This window comes from Suricata suricatta, chromosome 14, assembly GCF_006229205.1.
Source record: "Suricata suricatta isolate VVHF042 chromosome 14, meerkat_22Aug2017_6uvM2_HiC, whole genome shotgun sequence".
NCBI classification, from domain to species: Eukaryota; Metazoa; Chordata; class Mammalia; order Carnivora; family Herpestidae; genus Suricata; species Suricata suricatta.
Genome location: NC_043713.1, coordinates 39,446,078 through 39,469,753, shown reverse-complemented (window position 1 = coordinate 39,469,753; position 23,676 = coordinate 39,446,078). Strand labels below are relative to the sequence as shown.

At 33.8% G+C, this 23,676-nt stretch overlaps 1 protein-coding gene across 6 annotated transcripts in view; it reads right to left on the bottom strand.

The window, feature by feature from the left end:
* TRAPPC8 (trafficking protein particle complex 8) overlaps positions 1-23,676 on the bottom strand; it is an 81,238-nt gene that overhangs the window by 8,520 nt on the left and 49,042 nt on the right. For 3 of the 6 annotated variants that reach the window (XM_029922950.1, XM_029922951.1, XM_029922955.1), the window contains 12 exons: positions 22,064-22,258; positions 21,530-21,660; positions 19,102-19,176; positions 18,458-18,584; positions 17,886-18,040; positions 12,495-12,937; positions 8,863-9,010; positions 7,385-7,481; positions 6,165-6,233; positions 6,018-6,076; positions 3,706-3,879; positions 1,692-1,793 (listed from right to left, as the gene is read on the bottom strand). In XM_029922950.1, the coding sequence (XP_029778810.1) occupies positions 1,692-1,793; positions 3,706-3,879; positions 6,018-6,076; positions 6,165-6,233; positions 7,385-7,481; positions 8,863-9,010; positions 12,495-12,937; positions 17,886-18,040; positions 18,458-18,584; positions 19,102-19,176; positions 21,530-21,660; positions 22,064-22,258 (1,775 nt within the window). Of the gene's footprint in view, positions 1-1,691; positions 1,794-3,705; positions 3,880-6,017; positions 6,099-6,164; positions 6,234-7,384; positions 7,482-8,862; positions 9,011-12,494; positions 12,938-17,885; positions 18,041-18,457; positions 18,585-19,101; positions 19,177-21,529; positions 21,661-22,063; positions 22,259-23,676 lie in introns of those variants that run through there. The other 3 variants (XM_029922952.1, XM_029922953.1, XM_029922954.1) reach the window with 3 other exon arrangements.

The window sequence follows — 23,676 nt, the reverse complement described above, 5'->3', positions numbered from 1 at the left end:
TGTTAAACTTGTTACCTTCATTAAACCTAATGGAATATTACCATTATTAATCATCAAAGTAAAAACTGATTCAAGTTGTAGAACCACCAATGGATGCTAAAACTAGTGGAACTAGGTTTAATAAGAAATCAGACATTTATATAGGTCCAAATTATTTCTCCACAAATTACTCATTAGAAAAACAGTAACTTTACTGTAGAGAAATTAGGTGGATACCACCTTAATCAAGTGACCCATCATGATAATGAAACAAATAAATACCAAGAGCTTTCTGATGTAGTTCACTGACAAGGACATAACATTACTTCTGTAGTATCCCTGCCAAAGATGTCTAACCTTAACCTAGTCATTAGAAACAAGAGAAAACCAAAGACGTATTATTTTACATGAAAATAACTGGCCCATGCTCTTCAAAGGTATCATAGGACACAGGACAAATCAAGGCTCAGAAACTGTGCCAAATTAAAGGAGACTACAGAAACATGACAAATAAATGCAATGCATAATCTTGGACTGGATCCTGATAGGAAAAAACAAACAAGGCTATAATGGAGAACTCTGATGACACGGGCATATGGACTATACAGGAGTACTGCATCAATGGTAAACTTCCTGAATTTAGTTCATAGTTGTGATTATTTGAGACATTATTCTTTTTTGTGTAATGATTTGGGAGAGGATTTTTTTTTAATGTTTATTTTTGAGACAGAAACAGAGAGTGAGTGGGGGAGGGGCAGAGAGAGAGAGGGAGACACGGAATCGGAAGCAGGCTCCAGGCTCTCAGCTGTCAGCACAGAGCCCGATGTGGCGCTCGAACCCACAATCCCTGAGATCGTTACCTGAGCTGAAGTTGGACATTTAACTGACTGAGCCTCCCAGGCATCCCTATTTAAAGGACTATTCTTATTCATAGGAATATTCAGTGAGGTAAATAGGGATAGAGAAGAAGCATTTCTGCAAATTTACTTGAGAGTAATTACTTAAAAATGATTAAGAAAAAAGTCAATTGTGTACATAAACAGAGAAAAACTGATAAAACAAAGAAGGTAAAATGCTAACCACTGGTGAACTTTGGTAAAAGGTATAAGAGAGTCCTTTATACCTCTTGCAGCTTTTCTGTAAGTTTGAAAATTATTTCAAAATAAGTTTTCAAAAACAATGAGAAAGTTTGAAATTAAGATTCATTATTTATAAATGCAATACAAGGTCACTATTTGAATTACTGGAGATTTTGTTCATATATACTACAAGAACTTGTTGGTAAGATGAAACAGTATTTTATGAGAAATCAGAAAACATATTAAACACTATTCCCAACTGCTGCACAACTCCAGGGGCCATCCTTTACATTTCTTTCATGATATGCCCCCTCTGGAGATCTGCAGTGCTGTGAGCATGGTTCCCTTCCTCTCAAGGAAATTAATTCTTTTTATAACTATGAATTCTAGCTTCGATATAGAATATTTATTAGGAAACCTCAAGATCATAAGTATACCTGATACTCCTACAAGATACTAATGGATTTTAATTTATGTTCATTTCTCATTCTAATTTGTCTTCTGCCACCAACCCCCACTTAAATCTCAATATAAAAGCCTGCACATACCAGCAGACCCCTTTAAAAACTCAAAAACCAAACAAACAAAAAACCTCAAGTTCACCAGAAGAACCAAAGCAAACACTATTATTACCTGTTTCTGAGGACATGAAAAGGCTTCTTTTCCTATAGTGCGAAGAATGACATGATGCTGACCTTCCAGAATTAGCTGCTTACTATCTTCCACTACATAAGCCTAAGACATACAAAGCATAAAAATGTTACCTTGCTTGGCAGTTCCTCAAAAGTAATGAATGCAATATTTGAAGGAAAGTAGAAATATTATGGCTATTTATCAATGATCAACACGGTGGCTGTGTCAGCATTTCTACTTTTATTTATTCATTCAATCAATAAAGAATCTGTCAAAATCCGTTCACCTCAGTATAATACAGTTGGGCCTGGATATTTGAGGGACACATCTTAAAATCTCTTCGAGTTTTCTTGAGAGCTCTTAAGAAACTAATGCTATAACACAAGCCTTTTAGTTACTGAGCTACCAAAATACAGGCAAAATGTACATGCTTATGAAACGCCACAGAGTTTATCACCTAGTAGAACATAATTGTGAATACAATCATAAATCTTGTAAGTGGAAATGTCACACCCTTAGAGATATCTTAAACCTAATTCTGTATACTTAAAAAAAAAAAAGGCTGATTTCATCTATATCAAAATACTGATTCCAGCACATAACTCATCTCCCCCTTGAATTGCTTCTGTCCCAGAGAAAATATAATATGTAAATAGCTCTGATACACTGTTATTTTCACATTATGCAAATATAAAGGTTTAAAATTTTTTTAACAAGCCCAATTTATTAGATTCGACAGACATAAATGTCTGCATAAATACTGCTAAGCCTGAAAACAGAATCCTCCTAATTCTAAGCTTCAAGAACATTTGATTTCAAGCTAAAAATGTGTAACTGACCTTTTTAATATTAAACACCTGTAATCAACAAAAGAACCAATTTGTTTAAGCAGTTTTATTGAAACTCATGCAAAAAAATAATAAAAAAACTCATGCCAGCTTGGTTTCAAGAAAGTTTATTTAAAAATGTGTGATTTGATAAAAAGAATAGTCTAGAGAATCTGAACCAATTTAAAAGCACATGTTTTGATCATCTACTATGGAAATACTTCTATGTGAGTGAGCCCTGGTATCAGACAACATCAAATGAAACCTTCCCACACAGTTCAGGTGAATATCCTTATCCAAGATCCTTAATTTCACTATAGAATTGTTTTTTTAAAAAGAAGCATATAATTCTATTATATATTCTATGCAATATGTATAATTTATATATTACTATAAATGTCTAAAATAGAAAGGGTACACTGTGCAAAACAAGCGTCCTCTGTATTATATAGTTCAGGTGACTCTAAGGAAGACTAATTTCTAAACAATCTCATTTTGCTCTGCTATGTGTGGATCTTATTTGGATATGACTTTAATTAAAATATTTTAAAATAATCTGGAAAAAATGAAAACAGACCAACCAATAGATCATAATTAAGAATTATTGTTAGTTTGGTCGAACGGGATAACAATACTCTGGAGATGTTAAAGAAAGTCCTCATCTGCTAGAAGTAAATACAGAAAATTTACAGATAAAATATTATGTCATTTAAAAAAATACTACAGTAAATAACAAAGGAAGGTAAAGATAAAAGAAAACAAAGGAGAGGGGCTAATGGAATAGATGAAAGATGAACAGTAACAAATTAGTGACTATGGAGCCTGAGGAATGGGTACCCGAAAGTTTACAGTGCTATTTTTTCCTTTTTCAGTGTTTTTCAAACATTTTTATGTAAATATATATAAAGAATATAATAATAAGAGTTGTTTTCATGGAGGATAGCAAGTCTACAATATTTTTAGCACCACTCAGGAGTAACAACAGCAAAGAAGAAAGTTATGTAGTTTGAATTCTTTCTTTAAGTAAAAAGTCATTATGGAACGATTAAATAAAGTTTAAAACAACTTTAATATTGAAACTGAAAATTTTAAGCAGAAAAATGAAAATATCAGCTTACATTTGTTCTTTGGCTTAAGGCTCAAATATCCATAATCAAGGCTTGCTGAAATAATGTAATAACACGTACCTTCCATAATACGACAATATTCAAATCCACCTCACTGCACCTCTGAATTAATCTCACAGCATCCTCTACTGACTGTTTTTCAGCGAGCACAGATGGCTGGGCTTGTGGTTTCTTTAATTCAGAAGATAAACTTCTATAAAAGAAGTCTGCACATGGACTTGCTGAACTTATTATCTGTTAAAAGAAAATCACGAATCTACATAAATGTTTTCAATTACCCTGAATCTTAAAGCTGTTACCTCAAAATAATTAATCTGCACTGCCATGACATTAGGTTTGACCTTCCAAGTATCCAGAGAGGATGATGGGTAGCTCAAGAAAATGAATAAAAAATAAATTATTGAAAAGTAAGACTTTTTGTACTATTCAAATAACAGAAATAGTTCTCATTCAAATACTTAGAACACTAGACAACATCCAATGAAATGATGCAAACTGAGTTACTGGTCTTAATAGGGCTCTTCTACTTGAAGGAAGAGAACATGAGAAAAGAATGTTCTAAAAAATTTTAATGAAACTGGAAGTATATGATTTCCTTTAAATGGAATATTATACTTCATAATTAAATGTCCATACTTAGGATTCTCTGTATTATAGGCTATAGTATATACAGATGCTAAGCTTCAAGTTAATTATTAAATATTAATAAATATACACATTTTCCCCTTTAAGAGTGAACTATTTTCTGGTCAGTGATTGTCCCCATAGTTTTCTCATCATTCTGTAGTGCGTAGTGAGTTCCATTTACTCAACCAGATTATCAACAGGAAAAATGTCTGTTTTTGTTTTTACTTTCTTTGGTACTACTATACAAAATTATATGCCAATAAGTACAATAAAAATGATAAAACAATATAATTTAAGGGTCTTGACTATGTCTCTAGGGATTTTAAATTTAAAAATGAAATGAAAAGGACAAATGAAATCATAAAACCTAAATTCAATCTTTCAAAAGGCATGATGTTGCCAAAAGTATACTTGTTTAGGAATTACTGGGCTTTTGGTACTCTGAAATATTTCTAAATAACTATTTTTTCAAATAGTCAAATGATAGCCACAAGGAGTGTCAGATAAAGGCAAATGATAAGAGAAATACAAAAGCATAAGAATGTCTGGACTCTTCTATCAAAGAAAAAATACCCCAAAGAAGAAACAGTAACACAAACAGTAACACTGGTAACAGTACCAGGGCATGACTCATCTAAGTGTACACCCTTGGTCCAGTATTTCTCAAAGCAAATCACCAGATCACCTCTTCAGATTATAGGCAGAGCTGGCTGAAAATGCATATTCCCGGGACACCTGGGTGGCTCGGCCGGTTAAGCTCTGATTTCGGCTTGGGTCATGATCTCACGGTTTGTGAGTTCCAGCCCAACATCAGACTCTGCGCTACAGTGTGGAACCTGCTTGGGATTCTCTGTCTCTCCCTCTCTGCCCTTCCCCAGTTCGTGCTGTGTCTCTGTGTCTCTCTCTCTCAAAGTATATAAACAGGAAGGGAGGGAGGGAGAGAAAAAATGCATATTCCTAAACTCCATCCAAGACATAATGAATCAAAGTTTTGGAGGCAGGAAAGCAAAATTTTCATCTTTACAAAATTCCCAGATCAAAAAGAGGGTCTGCAGACTGATAACCTTAACATCATGTAGGAGCTTATAGTAATTTAGTATACATATTTTTTATTAAGTGAACTCTATGCCCAACGTAGGGCTCAAACTCACAACCCCAAAATCAAGAGTCACGTGCTCTACCGAATATGCCAACCAGGTGCCCCAGCTTACAGCAACTTAGAATCTCAGGTCCCGCCCTAGTCCTGCTGGAACAGAGTGTGAATCTAACAAGGGCCCCAAGCGACTCGTATGCACATTTTCTGAAAGTCTGAAAACCACTGCTCCGAGTTATTCTTACAAATAATTAAGTTGACGTACCACTGTCTTGGACAAAAGATTTTAGCCTACAAAAGAGCTTATTATTTTGGACTCAAAACCATATGATACACCAAAATTCACAGAGAATTATCATCTTTATGTTCTACTGTGACCACTTTCCCTAATAAACCAGTTCCCTTATATATCTGGTTTCTTTTTTTAATATCAAGGTTTATATTTTTTCCTGTGATACCCTCAAAAGAAAGTCTGAATAACTACTTAAAAAGGCATAATACAGTATTTCTGGTCTGTTTCAGAGCATGAGGGGAAGCTACAAAGCCCACTGGAGACTCTGAGGATTACTAAAGCAACAGTCTTGCCAAAACAGATATTCCAGAACCTTGACTTTGATCCAAAAGATCAAATGCTATCGTGCATATTGCATACCTGTTCATTTCCAAAGATGATATCTGCAAAGGTATATTTTTCTGAGGACTGTGTGGCAACTAAAAGACAGGGGAAAACAAACTAATCATATCATTGGCATGAAATATAAAATACCATTAAGAACGTCTGAAAATATAATGAATCTACCTTCTTTTTCCTTACATCGTATTGCCTTGAAGCAAAATTTCCCCTTCTCCCTGCTGGCAAGTTTGGCATCTAGAAAGAAAAGAAAAAATTTCAAATGTCTTTCTCAGCTTCTGATATGGTAAAACTTAATTTATTATTCAGACTTCCTAAGTAAAATTGGAAAATAATTCATAATTATAATGTTTAATGAAACATCTTTGTTTTCATCTCAATAAAGCAAATTTTACTGAGCCCTTAAAACAGATGAAATTCAATTTTCTTGAAATACATGGTCGCGCACGTGCTTCTGTGTGTGTGTTTGAGACGTTACAAATAAACAAAAGTTTAAAATCAGATCAGAACCTGGGAACCAGGGAGCCCACAATCCACCATTCTATCATTTATTCATTTCCTTTCAGTATTTTTTATATGTATGATTTATATCAATATTGTGCTATGATGCATTTCCTTGCTATTACAGACACTTTTAAAATGTTAATATATTTTAGTGACTAAAAAATAGTCGGAGTTATAATTTAATTTATATTAAAGCCACACTGATTTTCTCCCTGTTAAACATAACCTTGCAATAAACTGCCCTGCTCTCAGTATATGCTTTGAATTAATTCCTTTGTATAAATTATAAAAATAAGGATTACTGAAAGGCTAAGTATGAGTTTAAATATTTTTATAGCTTTTGAAATATACTGTATAATTTTTCTCCAGAAAGAGCAAATTTCATTTTATCTGCTCCCCTCCACTCTTCCACGCACTGGCATTCTCGTGTTACTCCCAGGATAACTGACAGAAATATTCTGGAAAACAATCTGTCAATATGTATCACAAGTATGTATATTCTTTTAGGTTTTGTATGGGGATAAAGTCAATCACTGCAGAGGTACAAGTTATACACAGAAACAAGAGTCTACCAATGGCAAAGGTCACAGACAGAACCTCCCACATACTTGTCTATGTTTCTGTACTGTTTGAAATTTTGAAAGTGATCTATTCTGGCACTGATTTTCCAACTGAATAAAGAAAATGCAAACAGAATGATGTGGAAGGGAATAAAAAAATGGGAAAGAATGTATTAAGATAGGTAATTTGAGTCACAATTTAATGCTTAAAAAGTTAATTATAAAAAAGGTACCAACAACCTTCTGATATTATAATACTATTCTGAAAAAAATTAAGCAATGAAGATTTGAGAATTTACTATGAAGAGGGAAAAAGGGACAAACCTTTGTTTTCAGAGAGATTTACAGATTTCTGAAATTTCCAGTGTTTGCTACTACTCGATACTTGTACTATATGGAATTCCTTAACACCTGCTTCACTCTATCAAAAAGAAATAAGAGTCATTTAGGATTTAGGAGCATGAACTTCGAATGTTCTAATGTAAATAATATTCTGATTCTGCTACCAAAGCAAGTATTGATTAGCATGAAATAGAATTTTTATTTTGAAAAAAAATAATATACATTTCAGAAAGCTTAAGTTATTTAAATCCCTCCTTAAACTAACTTAAAACAGAGAAGTCAACATTTTATACAAGAACTGTATTTAATTATGATGTACTCCCAGTGGAGTATTCAATCATGAGAACCTATCATAATGAGTTACTCATAGTACTTAACCAAACAGTATTTGTCATCAATTTTTAATCAAAACTGTAGCATTTTCTTTTTATTCCTTCTCATCTTTCTGAGATACCTCATTCTCATTAAGGCAAAAATAAACAACAACTGAACAAATCAATCTCTATACACAGCCAATGCACATAAAGTTAATCTGTATACAATTTTTTTATTCACCTGGAAAAAGCTAATTTGAAATTATTACAATTTTCTTACTTTTACAAATGTTTTTTTCTTTGAAGATCACCAAAGTAGTAAGCATATAAACCCCAAATATCCTTAAAAGCAACCTTACAAATTTATGAAGCTAAAAGCAAAGGACATTACAGAATTCACTACACAATTAGAGGTAACAGTTCATTTAAGTATCTGAACTGAATCAATCTGATGCTAAGATGCTATATTATTATTATTCTTACTGTTGTTATTATTATTATTATTATTATTATTATTTTAAGTAGGTTTCACACCTAGAGTGGAGCCCAATGTGGACTTGAACTCACACAACCCTGGGACCAAGATCTGAATGGAGATCAACGGTCAGACGCCTTACCAACTGAGCCACCCAAGTGCCCCACTAAGAGGCTATTTTAATCAGGAGCTCACATTCCCTTCTTTAATACTCATTTTTATATTTAGAGTGTAAAAATAAATAGGAATGGTAAAATGTTTGAAATGTTTTATATAAAGGAAATGGTACTCTCAGAAATGTGTAAGTAAAGATTATCAAGTTAATACTGAATGTGAAATCCTAATACAGCACTTTATAAATTTAATTACATCAATAGATTCTCAATGGTGAAACAAGAAAGCACTTTATGAGATCTCTTTTGAGTTTAATTACTCATGTTTGGGGCTACCTTTCATATGAATATGTACCACGTTAATGCTACCAGGTCATTTTATTTGAAGAGACTTAAAATCACAAAGCTAATGGAAAATTAAGATGTTTTACACTGTTGCATATGAATATTCCTAAACTCCTAGCTTCTGCGATCTTGTGAAAAAAGAATCCTTTACTAAGAACAAAGGAAACACTTCTAATATAATTAAAAATAAAATTTAGTTTTAAACCAACTTACAGTATTGGTATTTTCCACGTCCACAAAGACTAACATATTGCCCCCTCTGCCCTCCTCATCTTCAAGAGAATTACTCCTGCAGACAGTGGCCCGGACATTCAGAGATCGGCTGGTACAAATGACTGCAGTGTGTCTTAATATTCTGTGGCTGAAGAAATAAAAAGTAGCAAGTTTAAGGTAAAAACCTCTCCATGTGTTATGATTCTCTAATTCCATATAAAGCTTTTAAAACCTAAGTGCTCTCAGGATCGTTTATACTCAAAAAACAAAACAAAAAACCAAAGGGCATAATAAAGTAAAATTATCTCGTGTAACTTCAGTTCAATTCTTTCATTCTCAGTTCAGAAGGAAAACTAACAGTCTCCTGGACTCTAGTCATGTGTGCTCACCAAACTCATCAGCCTGGCACATGAAAATAATTTTCATGCAGCAATGTTCTGATTATGCTTCTTTGACAGTGGTTCCAAAGTAACTAATCCCCTACCAAGTAAACTCCAAACTTTCAGCCGGAATTGAAGGCCCACCACAATAGAGCTATTTACATTTCAGTGCTAATTCCCCTTTACACTACTTCTTTTTTTTTAATGTTATCTTCTAAATTTGTTTTTTTTTAAAAGTTTAATTGAAATACAATATCCTATTAATTTCAGTGATAAATCAGTGATTCAATATTTTCATATATTATGAAATGACATCTTTGATAAATCTAGTTACCACCTATCATCCAAAGCTATTGTAATTATTATTGACTATATTCTCTACACTGTACATTGCATCCTCATGACTTTTATAATTAAAAATTTGTACCTCTTAATCCTTTCCACCTATTTCACCCATACCAGCAACCCCTCCCCACTCTGGTAACCAACAGCTTCTTTCTTGAGTCTAGGAGTCTGTTTCTGGTTTGTTTTTTTGAATTCCACATATAGGTAAAATAATGTGGTCTTTTCTCTTATACCCATCTAGGTCCACCCATGTTGTCACAAATGCCACGATTTCATTCTTTTCTATAGCTAATGTTCCTCCAAGTGTCTTTGTGTGCACATGCACACACCACATCTTCTTTATCCTTATCAATGGGACACCTAGGTTGCCTTCACATTTTAGCTATTATTGTAAATAATACAGCAGTGAATATGAGAGTGTATCTCTGGATTGGTGATTTTGTTTTCTCCAAATAAATACCCAGAATTGAAACTGCTGGATCATATGGTAGTTCTATTTTAATTTTTTGAGAAACTTCCATACTGTTTTTAAGGGGCTGTAACAATTCACATTTCCACTAACCATGTATATGTAGGTTCCTTTTTCTCCATATCTTCACCAACATTTATTATTTTGTGCCTTTGATAACAGCCAATCTGACAAGTGTGGGGTAATATCTTACTGTGTTTTGATTTGCATTTCCTTGATTAGTGATGCTGAGCATCTTCTCTTGTGCCTGATGGCCATCTGTAGGTCTTTGGGAAAATGTCTACTCAGATCCCCTGCCCATTTTTAAATTGGGACTTTCTTTTTCTTTTAATTTTTTTTAAGTTTATTTATTTTGAGAAAGCAAGTGGGGGAGGGGCAGAGAGAAAGGGAGAGAGAATCCCAAACAGGCTCCGTTCCAACATGGAGCTCGACCTCACAAACTACAAGTTCATGACCTACTCGAAACCAAGAGTCGACACTTAACTGACTGGGCCAACCAGGCATCCCTAAGTTGGGGTTTCCTTAATATTAATTGTGTAAGTTATTTGTATTTTTTGGATATTAATCACTTGTTGGATATAAGATCTGCAAATACTTTGTCCCATTCAGTAGGATGCCTTTTTGTTTTGCTGATGGTTTCTTTCCGACTGTGCAAAAGCTTTCAGTTTGACGTGATCCCATTTGTCTTCACTTTTGTTGCCCCTGCCTGAAAAGACTGGTCCAAAAGAATATTGTTAAGATCAATGTCAAAGAGCTCAATGCCTATGTTTTCTTCTAGGAGTTTTATGGTTTCAAATCTTGCTTTCAAGTCTTTAATCCAATGTGAATTTATTTTTGTTTATGGTATAAGGTAATGGTCCTGGTTCGTTCTTTTGCATGCAGTTCTCCTGTTTTCCCAAATCATTTATTGAAGAGATTATCTTCTCCATTGTATATTCTTGCCTCTGTTGTCAAGATTAATTGACCACATACACATGCATTTATTTCTGGGTTCTCTATTCTGTTCCACTGATCCGTGCCTATTTTTTGTGCCAGTATCATACTGCACTGATGACTATAGCTTTGTAGTATAGTTTGAAAACAGGGAGCATGATAGTTTTAGCTTTATTCTTCTTTCTCCAGAGTGCTTTGGCCATTTAGGGTCTTTTGTAGTTCCATATAAATTTTAGGATGCTTTGTTCTCATTCTGTAAAAAATGCCAATCATATTCTGATGGGGATTGCACTGAATCTGTCGACTGCTTTGTAAGTATGAATATTTTAACAATACTAATTCTTCCAATCCATGAACACAGCATATCTTTTGAAGTACAGGTCTTTTACTCCTTTGTTAAATTTATTCCTAGGTATTTTATTCTTTTTTATGCAATTGTAAATAGGACTAGTTTCTTCATTTCTTTTTCTGAGAGTTCGTTATTAGCATACAGAAATGCAATCAATCTCTATATGTTAATTTTATATCCTGACTTTATGGAATTCATTAGTTCTAACAGTTTCCCCTTTGTTTATACATATTTTACACTGTGATCAAACTATATTCAGTTTATATTTCCCAATCTGAACATCTTCATTTATATCTACAGCCACTCCCTGGGATATCCACAACTCTCTTGCCTATCCCCCTTGATACCCAAATTTTGAAATCTTTACTTTCGTTGGAAGCTCATTTCACCACTACTATACTCCACAAAGCCTTCTCTGACTGCCTTGGCCAGAGTATGCTCTACTGTACTCTGAAGGAGAATGAATATTGAGTATCTAATATGTCCCCATGCTTATAAATACTGTATCACTTTGTCCTCAAAGTCTTGTAAGGTATTTTGGATATTCCATTAATAAATGGAGTAATACAATTATTCCTAGTTAATTTTACAAAAATGACAACAGCATTATCACAAATAAAATAATCTGTTGTTTAATAATATGTAGGCCACAGATCTTTGTGAGTGCCAAGGCAAATTTCTTCAGTGGCCCTTATTATAACACCATTCTAGTCATCTGTTCTGCAAATATATATTCCCTTCCCCCCGCCAATACATTCTCAGGAATCAGGAGAAAGCACAGGGAAAAGGAAAGTAAAACAAAACAATTTTCTTGACACAGGATGACTATAAACAGGTTGTCTTCACATATAAATGGTACTTCTGCGCTTCATTATTATGTAGTAACTTTGGCCATAGTACATAGTACTTGGCTGAATCAAAGAATCATGAAATTAACAGAAGCCACTAAGATTACAGTAGCCCAATTTTTTCCATTTTTGGCTACTCAGAACTTACATTAGGGACAAGATCAATTATAAACATCATGCATAATATAGGAAGGGGTAATTTTTTTTTAATAAACAATGACATGTTAATAAATATCAAACTGTTTATTTGGATTTGTACACATACATTAAACACAGAGGTTAAATCAAGAAATGTTTAGAATACTCACCGTATCTTAGGCTGCTTTTTAACACTTTCATAGTAAAACAAAAAGTTAATTTCATGGACACCTTCCTCATCTGGCCCACGTAACCACATTGGCAGCTGGACTGAAGCTCCAGGCAGAAGAACAGTGTCCGGAAGGGGCACAGGAATCACCTCTGGCTGACTCCCAATGCCAATGCCAAAGTCTACGGAGGAAGCCGATGACACGAGTGCCGTACACACAGCGGCAGAGTCTGTCACAACAGTCTTGTACGCACTGCAGTTCTCAGAGGCTGAAGGACTTAGTGGTGTTAGAACAGCTGTGTTACCACCAAAAGTAAAGAACTCTGGACGTTTAGAAACAACCTTCAATCCAGTAAGAGGACTTTTGCTGACATTGACAAACTCTACATATGCTTTTCGGATTTCTCCACAGAGGAGCCCTGTAGGAAAATGTATAAAGAATACCTGCATTGGAGGGAAAAAATATTATTATATTGTCTGTTAAAAATTCTGAACCTCTAATGAATAACAATTTATTTATTTCTTTATAAAGAGAACTTTATTAATTCTCTTTGGTGTCTCCCAGAGTTTGTGGCAATTAACAACACCATTTTAGAAAAGATGAGACAGAGACAAATGTTATTCACTAGCAGATTTCAGAGTTATGAAGTAAAGACAAAACATTAGTGACAAGTGAGCTATCAGCAAAACTCTGACAACTGTGTAGACTACGGATAAGAGAAGACATAAGAAATTTAACATGGCTATTTGTTAAATAATTGTCAGTTGCAAAGTCCTTACCAATGTCAACTTGAAAAGTAGCTCAACTATTTATCTATACATCATACACAATAAGTCTTAAAAGGAAGGAATGTACAGTTCCATGATTCATATCCATAATTTTAAACCAAAAAGCTCCAAATGACCTCAAACTTTTAGTAACTCACATGGGAGCAAAACCCAATTTAACAGAGGTTTTAATACCTTGCCCATTTAGTGTGATATTCATTCACATGGTTCAGTCACACAATACTAATTTTCTTGATTTCCAGATGCTACCACAAATCCAACAGAGGTTGGATAACACGTTAGATAAAAAAACAAACAGGCATGCATGCACACACATACACACAAATGGCTTCTAAAAATTAAGGGGAAAATATGATTTCTAACATACATCTGGCCTCAGGATTCCAGATAAGGTAATGTGAATATTATAGAGTTGGAAATATGGGCTAGCAACCACTAGTAAGTTATTTGCATTTAAAAGATCCGTAAGTCCAGTGCCTGGGTGGTTCAGCTGGGCGTCTGACTCCTGCTTTTCCCTCAGGTCAGGATCTCATGGTTTGTTAGTTAGAGCCCAACAGCAGGCTCTGAACTGGCAGTGTGAAGCCTGCTTGGAATTCTCTCTCTCCCTTTCTCTCTCCCCCTTCTCTGTACACAAGTGCACTTGCTTTCTCTCTCAAAATAAATAAACTTAAATAAAATTAAAAATAAAAGATCCTTAAGGGTAAATGTTGGAAGTACACTGAAAGTATCCAAGAAAGGAGGAATATAAAGGTAAAAGTATAAGGAAAATGTTCTAATGAAGTTATGACTGGTAGTCCCAGAGGAGTTATAAAAATCCAGTGGAAAAACCTAAGTTTCTTAATCTAAGTTTAAAAGGAATTTCACTATGAACATAGTCTTAAGAAAAGCAAATTCTCTGGATATCAGAAGCTTTAAAAGTGGATATAAAAAGGGGGCACGTGGATGGCTCAGCTGGTTAATTAAGTGTCCAAATACAGCTCAGGTCATGATCTCATAGTTCACAAGTTTGAGCCCCACAGCAAGCTCTGTGCTGACAGCTCAGAGCCTGGAGGCTGCTTCAGATTCCATTTCTCCCTCTCTCTCTGCCCCTCCCCTGCTTATGCTCTGTCTCTCTCTAAAATAAACATTTAAAAAAAAATTAAAGAAAAGGCCTTTGACCTAAATTCTCTCCCCCACAAAACAGTGAATAAATGTATATTTATATATTTTCTTAAGGCAAAATATTTATGGCATGGATGTACTGTGTTTTTTTGTTATTCACTTCACAAGCTTTTGTGTTTAATAAACCAAACCCCAGTTATTATGTAGAATAAGAGGTCCTCTGCTAAAATACCCTCAGCAAGGAAAACTGCATCTGTGACAATAAAGTTTTTCTTAAACCCAGTATGGTATGCAAGAAAACATATAGAACAAGTAATATCAAAAAATACATATATATAATTTTGAAGACTACTGAGTATAAACAGATTTAAAATTAAACATCATCTGGTTCAATTTTTCTCATTTCGTAAGAAACTTTCTAAGGTCAGATTATTAGAGATGGAGCTTAGAAAGAAGTCTAAAAGAAAGGCTCTATACATAATAACATATCATTTGAGAAGTGCTGCACTTAAAAACCATTTGTACTTTTATCAATCTTAGTTATAAAGAATATCTTAATGATTAGGTACAATGAAAAGTCTAAACTGGGGCACCTGGGTGGCTCACTCATTCAACTATCTGACTCTTGATCTTGGTTCAGGTCTTGAACCATTCAGTTCATGAGATCAAGCCCCAAGTCAGGCTCTGCACTGACAGCACAGAGCCTGCCTGGGATTTTCTCTCTCTTTCTCTCTCTCTCTCTCTCTGTTATTCTCTCTGCCTCTACCCTACTCATGCTCTCTCATTCTCTCAAAATAAATAAATAAGCTTTAAAAAAAAACCCCATAAGCTAGTAAAATCAGTAAAAAGTGAGTATTTTGGCATCCTCTATGGACTGACTTCAATTTAACCAGAGAGGTCACTCTCTTCCCTTTAAAAAGTAAGCTCTAGCAAATTCTTACGTACAGATTTCCAAGAAAACGGTTATCAGTTAGTGACTATAATGATGGGAGCGCCTGGATGGCTCAGCCAATTAAGTGTCCAACTTCTGACTTCAGCTCAGGTCACAGTATCAAGTTGTGAGAGAGAGTCCTGTGTCTGCCCCTGTGCCGTGCGATGACAGGCCAGAGCCTGCTTGGGATTCTCTCTCTCCCTCTCTCTCTGACCTTTCCCTGCTCGCACATGCACTCTTTCTCTCAATATATATAAGCTGAAAAATAAATAAATAAATAAATAAATAATGATGAATAGCCCTAAAATAAATTTGAATCCCAAATCATTTCAATCCATCTTCAGCCTTAGAGCTCCTAGGTACAGCAATGCAAATCCGAATAAAAATCTAGGGCATTACTATGGGAACTTGACAAGCGATTATAAAAATGGTACAAGTAGAAGAAAAAAGAAATTAGAGATTAATTTTTAATCTGGCTTGCCAGATTAAAAAATGATAAAGCAAGAATACAGTATTGACAAAGAAAGAGAAGGAATTATTATCAAGCAGAATAGGTATCAACCAAAAAAAAAAAAAACTCCAAAAAGTAGGTATCCATACTTTAAGGATACTAGTATATTAGGAAGATGGTATAATAAGTTGCCAATAATTAATGGTAATTTGGACTATAAGATTGATGCATTACCCTTGACATTCAGAAGAGTATTATTCCCTTGATTTAAAACAGAACAGAGACATTAAAAAATAAGACAGTAAAAGTTTTGACAATAAATGTCTATAAAACTCAGAAGCAATGAAGGACAATCAGATAGGACTTCATATGTGTTAAATGCCTTAACATGGTGAAAGATGCCAAATCAAGGTTAGAATATAAGAAATATTTATCAAACAGAAGCTAGCACTGAAGTCAGTCTATAAGTCTTTTATTTGCCCTACATAACTATTTACATTTACCATAATTAAGCAAATGTAAAAGTTGGGCAGAAAACATGTGGCTCAGCAGTACCCTCCCCTCAACACAACCCTCCCCTTTATTTTTTCATGAGTATCTCTCACCCTCCTCACTTCAGGCATAGGATTAGTGCCCATAAAAACTATCCAATGAGAAAAGGGAAATGGTACCCAATTTAAAAGATATCAACAGGTAATCATATAAACATATAGAAGAAAAAAAATCATATGAACAATGAACATGTGAAGACTGATCAATCTTATAATACATCAGAGAAATATAAATAAAAAGAATGTCATTTTTCACCAATCTGGTTTGCAAAAGTTAAAAAAAAAAAGCGATAATACCCAGTATGTCATAAATGTGAGGCAATGGATGTTCTCATTCTCAAGATGGGTGCAAATTGCTACAGCCTTGCTGAAGGTAATTCTGTAGTATATTACAAAGCATTTCAATTATATGGCCTTTGACTCAGCAATTCCACTTTAATCTAAACTAGAACACAAAGTGATTTACTGCAGAACTATCAGTAATGATGAAAAACCAGAACCACACCCATCAACAGATAAATGATTAAAATATATTATCATATCTAAACAAAGGAATACCATATATAGCTGTAAAATGAGCAATTTTTACTGAATGAAAACAAAGACCAAGTTATGTTGTTAAAGACAAAAAGTGAGTAAGGGTAAAATGTGCAGTATGATTCCACTTATAACTACTAAAACTACATGTAAGTGTTCAGTGAAAGGTCTGAAAAGAGAAGACACCAATTTAGTATCACTAGCACTTTTAGAAGGTAGTGAGTGGCTAAGCTTCTAACTCCCCCACGAAGAAAAGCTGAGGAGGCAGGAGGAGAGACCTCCCACAAGCGTTGTCACAGGGCACAAGCCTGCCATAGGTCTGCCCCGCAGGTAGACAACCGAGCCAAGGTAGGCCAGATTTCTCTCCCAGAAACTTGAAATTAGCAATAAAGTGGCACAAAGATTGTAAAAGTTGTTAGACTAAGGTCATAATTAAAGCAAATATTTCAAAAGGTTTACAAACGTTTGCTGCTAAATTTCCTGGAGGTGCTAAGTTTCCTTATTTTCCTGAGACTTGCTGTTCTAGAATACTTTAGCTTCTAAATGTCCCAATATCCTTTAACTAAGGAATACATTTTCTCTTTTTTGGCTTATGCTACCTAGCATCAGTTTCTTCTGCAACTAAATAAGCTTGAACTTATATGGCATAAAAGTACAGTGCGGTGGGAAACTGAGAGAATGAAGGGAATACTGTTTCTTATACATCTACTTATCTATTTTGTGTAAAGTTTTTTACAAGCATTAATTCCCGTATTATTTTTGAATCTTACCAAAAAAGAGCCATTGACTTTAATAAACAAAGTGTTTCATAAATGTATTTTCTTGATTTTTATCAATATTTTGAGGTTCGTATTTTAAAACCTGGCTGTGACTTATCTTTGTAAATTAGATCTATTAAGCCTAGCTTAGCAATAATTAAAAAGTATGGTTCAATGTAACATCAGTACTTTCAAAGTCTAAAATTAATTTATTGAAAATATCTGACCTTATACATAATTTATTAAGACCATGAAATTTTAAAAAGTGAAATACCTCCAACAGTGGCATTTCCTCCGTGATAATGGGATCTAATCGCCGATCAGGACCATACTTAATAGATGTTTTCTCTTCTTTTGTATTGTTAAGTCGAGGACCTTGAATTTCTAAATCCTGTCTCCCTCTGACTGACATACTCAAGGAATATTTTCCTGAAACAAAAAATAATCAATGCCCTAAAATAATTTGGTTATGTTAAGTGACATTAATTTAGTTTGAATACTGTAACTTTCAGATTATTTCTAGAAAAATTCTAGACAATTATTGAGTAGCAGGGTTAATCAAAGAATTAGGCACATTTTATTTTTATTTTTAACCATACCTACTGTATGCTGCTCAATTTCTCATTTAGGATTTACTTACTTTGCAGATACAAAATACATTAGAAAGGAACACAACTGTTTATTTTTGAAGCAATGGCAGAGTTTAAAATAATCCAAATAATCTGACTAAATGCCTGTGTTAAAGGTACATTAAACCTATTTTAAAAACACTCCATTTTCATTCATTTTATTTTATGGAGATTTAATTATTAGTTCTGTATCTGTTTAGCAATGCTACAGTTTTACCTGTGTGACATCCAGGAAGGGAACCAATGCCATCTACTGTCATGCAGCCCTGAATTGTGCCAAGATTATACACTACTCCCAGAATATGCAGCTCCCCTATGCAGTGGGGAAAGAGCTTTAGTCTTGCCTGTGGAGACATTTAAGTCACTCTTATTATCTGTTTTCATAATTCCTTAAATAGTGCAATACCTAAGTTCTACAATATTGCAGAAATTAAACTCATGACCTAAGCTTTTGAATAATCAGTTAATTTCTTATACTGGTAAGCATTTTCTTCAAAAGGAAATCTATAAATTCTATAATTACAGGCGCAGATCTTAACCAACACTTCAAAGTCAACAAACAACAAAATATTCTGGTCAACCAAATGTTATATGAAATTACCATACTGACCACCACTCCCCCCAAAAACCCAAAAACTTTTCACCAGGCTTCTTTGAAAATTAAGAAACCAAATTAACAAACCAAAGACTACTCTTCCCTCACCAATTTCCTCTTGTGCAATTCCTATTTCCTAATCTTCCAATTTTTAGCTTTTAAAAAAATTAGAATATAAAATGAACTGAATAAATTAATTTTTTAAATCTGTTTGCATCTTACTTTTTGAAAGGCTTAAGACAGAAAAATAGTAAGAAAATAGTTACCACTTTAGATTCTTCACTATTAATTAAAAATTCTGAAATAACTTCAGTTCCAATCATTTCAGGTTCACCTGTTACCTGGAAAATATTTTGTAAAATATATATTCTAATGAAAAGTATCAGAAGACTATTAACATTCCTACAGTCAATATATAAGAACAATAACAATAATTACAGTTAGTATTTACTAGGTTCTTTATGTGCTGATCAATATACAACGTGTTTGACTTTCACACCTGGAGTGATGTAACATGTGATATATATTTCCATTTCATTCAGTCCAATTCAAGTGAGGAGGATAAGTGATCTACTCAAAGTTGCAGCCACCAAGAAGATAAAACTTCAAGAGATAAAATTCAGTTACTAATGGTTAAAAATGGCCAAAATGGACATTTAGTTTAATAAGAGAAAATTTCTCCATCTTTTACTCTGACTGGCCTCTTTTTCCAAATTGGCCAATTATATAAAGTAATGGCAGCCTAAGCAAGATGCATAAAAGGCTAGTGGAGAATAAAGGCAGTAGAAGAGAGCTTAAAAAAAGGCTGGTCTCCTCCAAATCAATGACTTCTGTAAGAGCCTATTATCTTTGGTCCTATAACAAAGCATAGCTGACTCACACCTGGGGTAAAACTGGTCCTCATCAACACTGTTTTACTTTTACCACGAAGCTAGTTATTTCACACGAGACACTAAAATTACATTTCCCTAAATTCCAGTATCTTAGTCCATCAGCAGCAAAAAGTTATGAAGAAATCCAAGGAGTTTAAAATTTAGAGGATAAGGTATATACAATGAAATACACAATGAAATATTTCACTTTAATAAACCTCCTATATTATACACAATGAAATATCTCACTTTAATAAACCTCCTATATTAAACATACTAATATACTAAAAAGCTAATGGATCTTTTAAGAAACTCTACCAAGAGTGAACCATTCATATGCTTATTTGTATTCCAGGCATCAAAAGAAACAGGAGAAAAATTCATGGGGTTGCTAAAATTCAAGTCAGAATAGAGCCTACAAAATCTCAATCTTTAGAACTATTCACAATGAGTGTAATCACAAAATGTCTTCAATGGATTTAACCAACAAGACTTTATATAAGGCAATCTTTAAAAATCGAAACACTTGAGAAATAATTTTATAGTAATGTTTAGTACGACATACATCTTCTTTCAAGTTCTCCCTTCAAAAATCAGCGCCAAAATGTTGGGACTTCCCAGTTCCAAATAATGATTAAAGCATATAGCAAGGTAGTATAAAGAAGTACAAGTTATATAGTAGATAGTAGTGAACAGCCTAGTAAGTGGATAAAAAATAGATTTTCCCAGTTATTTCTGCTACAATTAGCTTGGTAACAAAAATTATTTGTCCAGGTCATTCCTACTTCAAAAATAACTATCTTAGGGGTGGGTGCCTGGGTGGCTCAGTTGATTAAGTGTCCAACTCTTGATTTTAGCTTAGGTCATGATCTATTGGTTTGTGAACACAGAACCTGCTTGGGATTCTCTCTCCCTCTCTCTGCTCCTCCTCAACACGTGTGTGCTCTCTCAAAATTAATAAACTTAAAAAAAAATCTTAGATATATAAAGAGCTTATTACAGACATAAATAAGAAAAAGATAAATATATAAATATATATAAAGACAATTCAAAACGAGGAAATATAAGAACTTCAACTTCACCAGTAATTAATGAATGTGATGGAAAATAATAAAGTAAAACAGCATTTTTCTTACTTAGTAAATCAATTTTTTTTTCCCATAAGAATGCTTAATGTTGCAAAGAGGAGATATCCAATCCCATGTGCTGTTGATGAAAAGCTTTATTATAACCTCTTGGGAAACCAACAGAACACTACATACTTATTTCCCTAAAATGTTTTAACTTCATGCCTAGGAATCTTTACTACAGAAATTATCAGGATGAATAAAGTATACACCCAAATTTTCACCAGTGAATTATGATGAGAGTCAACGAATGGGAATTGCTAAAACCACTATCAATAGAGAGACAGAAGAGCTTATAGATCATCCATGAAGGAACATTACACAGAAATGAAATATTAAGACATGTTAATATCAAGATGTGCATATAAAGCAACAGAATGAAAAAACCCAACATACACAGTACAAAAATTCCCATATATGAGCGAAAACATACAAATAGAAATGACTGGAAAGATACATAGAAAAGTGTTAAAGTGGTTATTTCTTATACTGAAAAGACAGTTTTATTTTTATTCCATATGTTTTTTGGATTCTCTATTTTGAAGAATAAGCATACATCATACTTTTTATAACTAGGGGAAATAGGCATTAAAAAAAAGTGGAAGTGTAGCTCACAACACAGAAAATGGAAATGTTATACATCTGCTAGGCTATTACTGAAACATGCTTATTACAAATACCTTTTAATAACTTACTAGTTCTTTAACTTCTTCATTATCCTTTCCACGAATATCTTTAGGCTGAAACTTCCACAGCAATGACAAATCAGTCAACAAAAGTGGAACCTTCAAAGGATTTCTAAAAGCCACTTCCACTGTTACTGGTTCTACAAAAAGAAAGGCCTAAATTAATAACTTTAATAAACCCCATCTATCACCCTGTGCTTCAATTCTCTGAACACACTTTACTTTCACAGCTCTGCATTTCTGCATAGACTGTCCTTTGCCAGCTTACAAATGTCCATTTATGCAGGACTGTTTTAAAATTACTTCCTCTAGAAGATGTCCCCAGTTCCTATGTAGTAACGAATGTCATTCTCTCTTCTCTATTCTAATAGCACACCGTATATACCAGTATTACACAGTGCCTGGTTTTATAAACGCAGCTTACTAAGTAACAATTCCTAACTTATTTTTGCATGCCTGGCTTCCAGTGATTTTTGGCACACAGAAAATTACCTTGCATAAGCTGTAAATAATAAACCATGAATAAAAATTCAAGTATATCACCTTCTACAACTGCCAATGGAAATCTTGAGTTATCTGAATAACTGTTCAAACAATATTGTGTGGGGTGGAAACTGGATGGAACTACTCCTCTGTTAACCACAGCTACAACGTGTTCCTCAAGTTCTCGCCACTGCTGAGAGGATTCAGAGTCATATTCCTGATCGAGACTTACATGAGTAGCTGCTTGCTTTTCACCTAAAAAAAAGTGTCACACACACATTTATTAACACCTGCCTTCAATGAAACATATTCTTATTCTTATCATATTTGAGACAAAAAGAATGCGTGTGCAAGCAGGGGAGAAGGGCAGATGGAGAGGAAGAGGTGAGGGGGGGGGGAGGGGAGAGAGATTGAGTTTTGAGCAGGCTCCATGTTCAGCACAGAGTCCAACATGGGGCTCAATCCTACAACCCTGGGATCATGACCTGAGCCAAAATCAAGAGTCAGATGCTCAATCAACGGAGCCATCCAGGCACCTCTGAAACATATTTTAAATAAAAGTCCAAATAAATATATATGCATGCATACTCTTGCCTATTAAATTATCTGAGAGAAAAATAACCTCTTATTAACCCTGGTCTAACTGGAACTTGGCTTATAATACTGATGTTCTTTTCTTCTGGACTCTGAAAAAATATATTTTTCCTAATATTCTAAATAATTTTCTATGAAATACTTCAAATATACAGAAACATATGGAGAATAACAAATATTTATATATCAAAATTTAACAAGTGCCAACATTTGTCCCAAGATCCGAAACAGTCTTCATAAAATGCTACAGACAAGAGTTCCTGCCCTCTGGGTAACCCCCCAGGTCCTCCTGCTCTCCTTCATCTCCACAAGCACTTCTCCCAGAGCTATTCCAAAGCTGAAGTACAGTGTTTTCATCCATACTTAATTTTTACTTGATCACACGAATGTACACATAAATAATGCACAGAACTGGTTTATAGGTTTGAAATTTATATAAATAAAATCACTTTTGACTGATTGTTCTGTAACTGTTTTCATTCAACATTATGGTGTATTATCCATGTTGAAACATATGGAACTACTCCTACACGATGAATCCATTGGTACAAATATGCCAAAATTTATCAATTCTTTTCCTGTTTCACTTTTCTTTTTTGCTATTAAAACCAATGCTGCCATAAACATCTTGATAAATATTTTTAAATAAAATGCTAAATTAAATCTCAAGGATTTAAGCTTAAATATAAGAATGCATAGAATCACAAAGTTTACTTTAACATGTATCAATATACTTTTACTCTTGGCCCAGTACCACCATTATAAGGTTCAATCCTAAGAAAATAAGCCTATATCTTAAAAAGTCTTACAACAAGGACAGCAGAATATTGGCAATTGTTCTCTGCTTCTGTGTACATTTGAAATTTCCATAATAAAGTTAATAAATTTACTAATGAATTATAGATTAATAATAAATTTCCATAATAAAAAGTTAACATGTTTTATCCACAAGAATGTTCATCATAATGTTTATATAAGGGAAAGAAGAAAACAGTCCAACTATATAAGAAGCAAACATGACAATACTTTATACTGAATAAGGTATCTTATAGCCATTAACATTGTTTATTAAGATTATG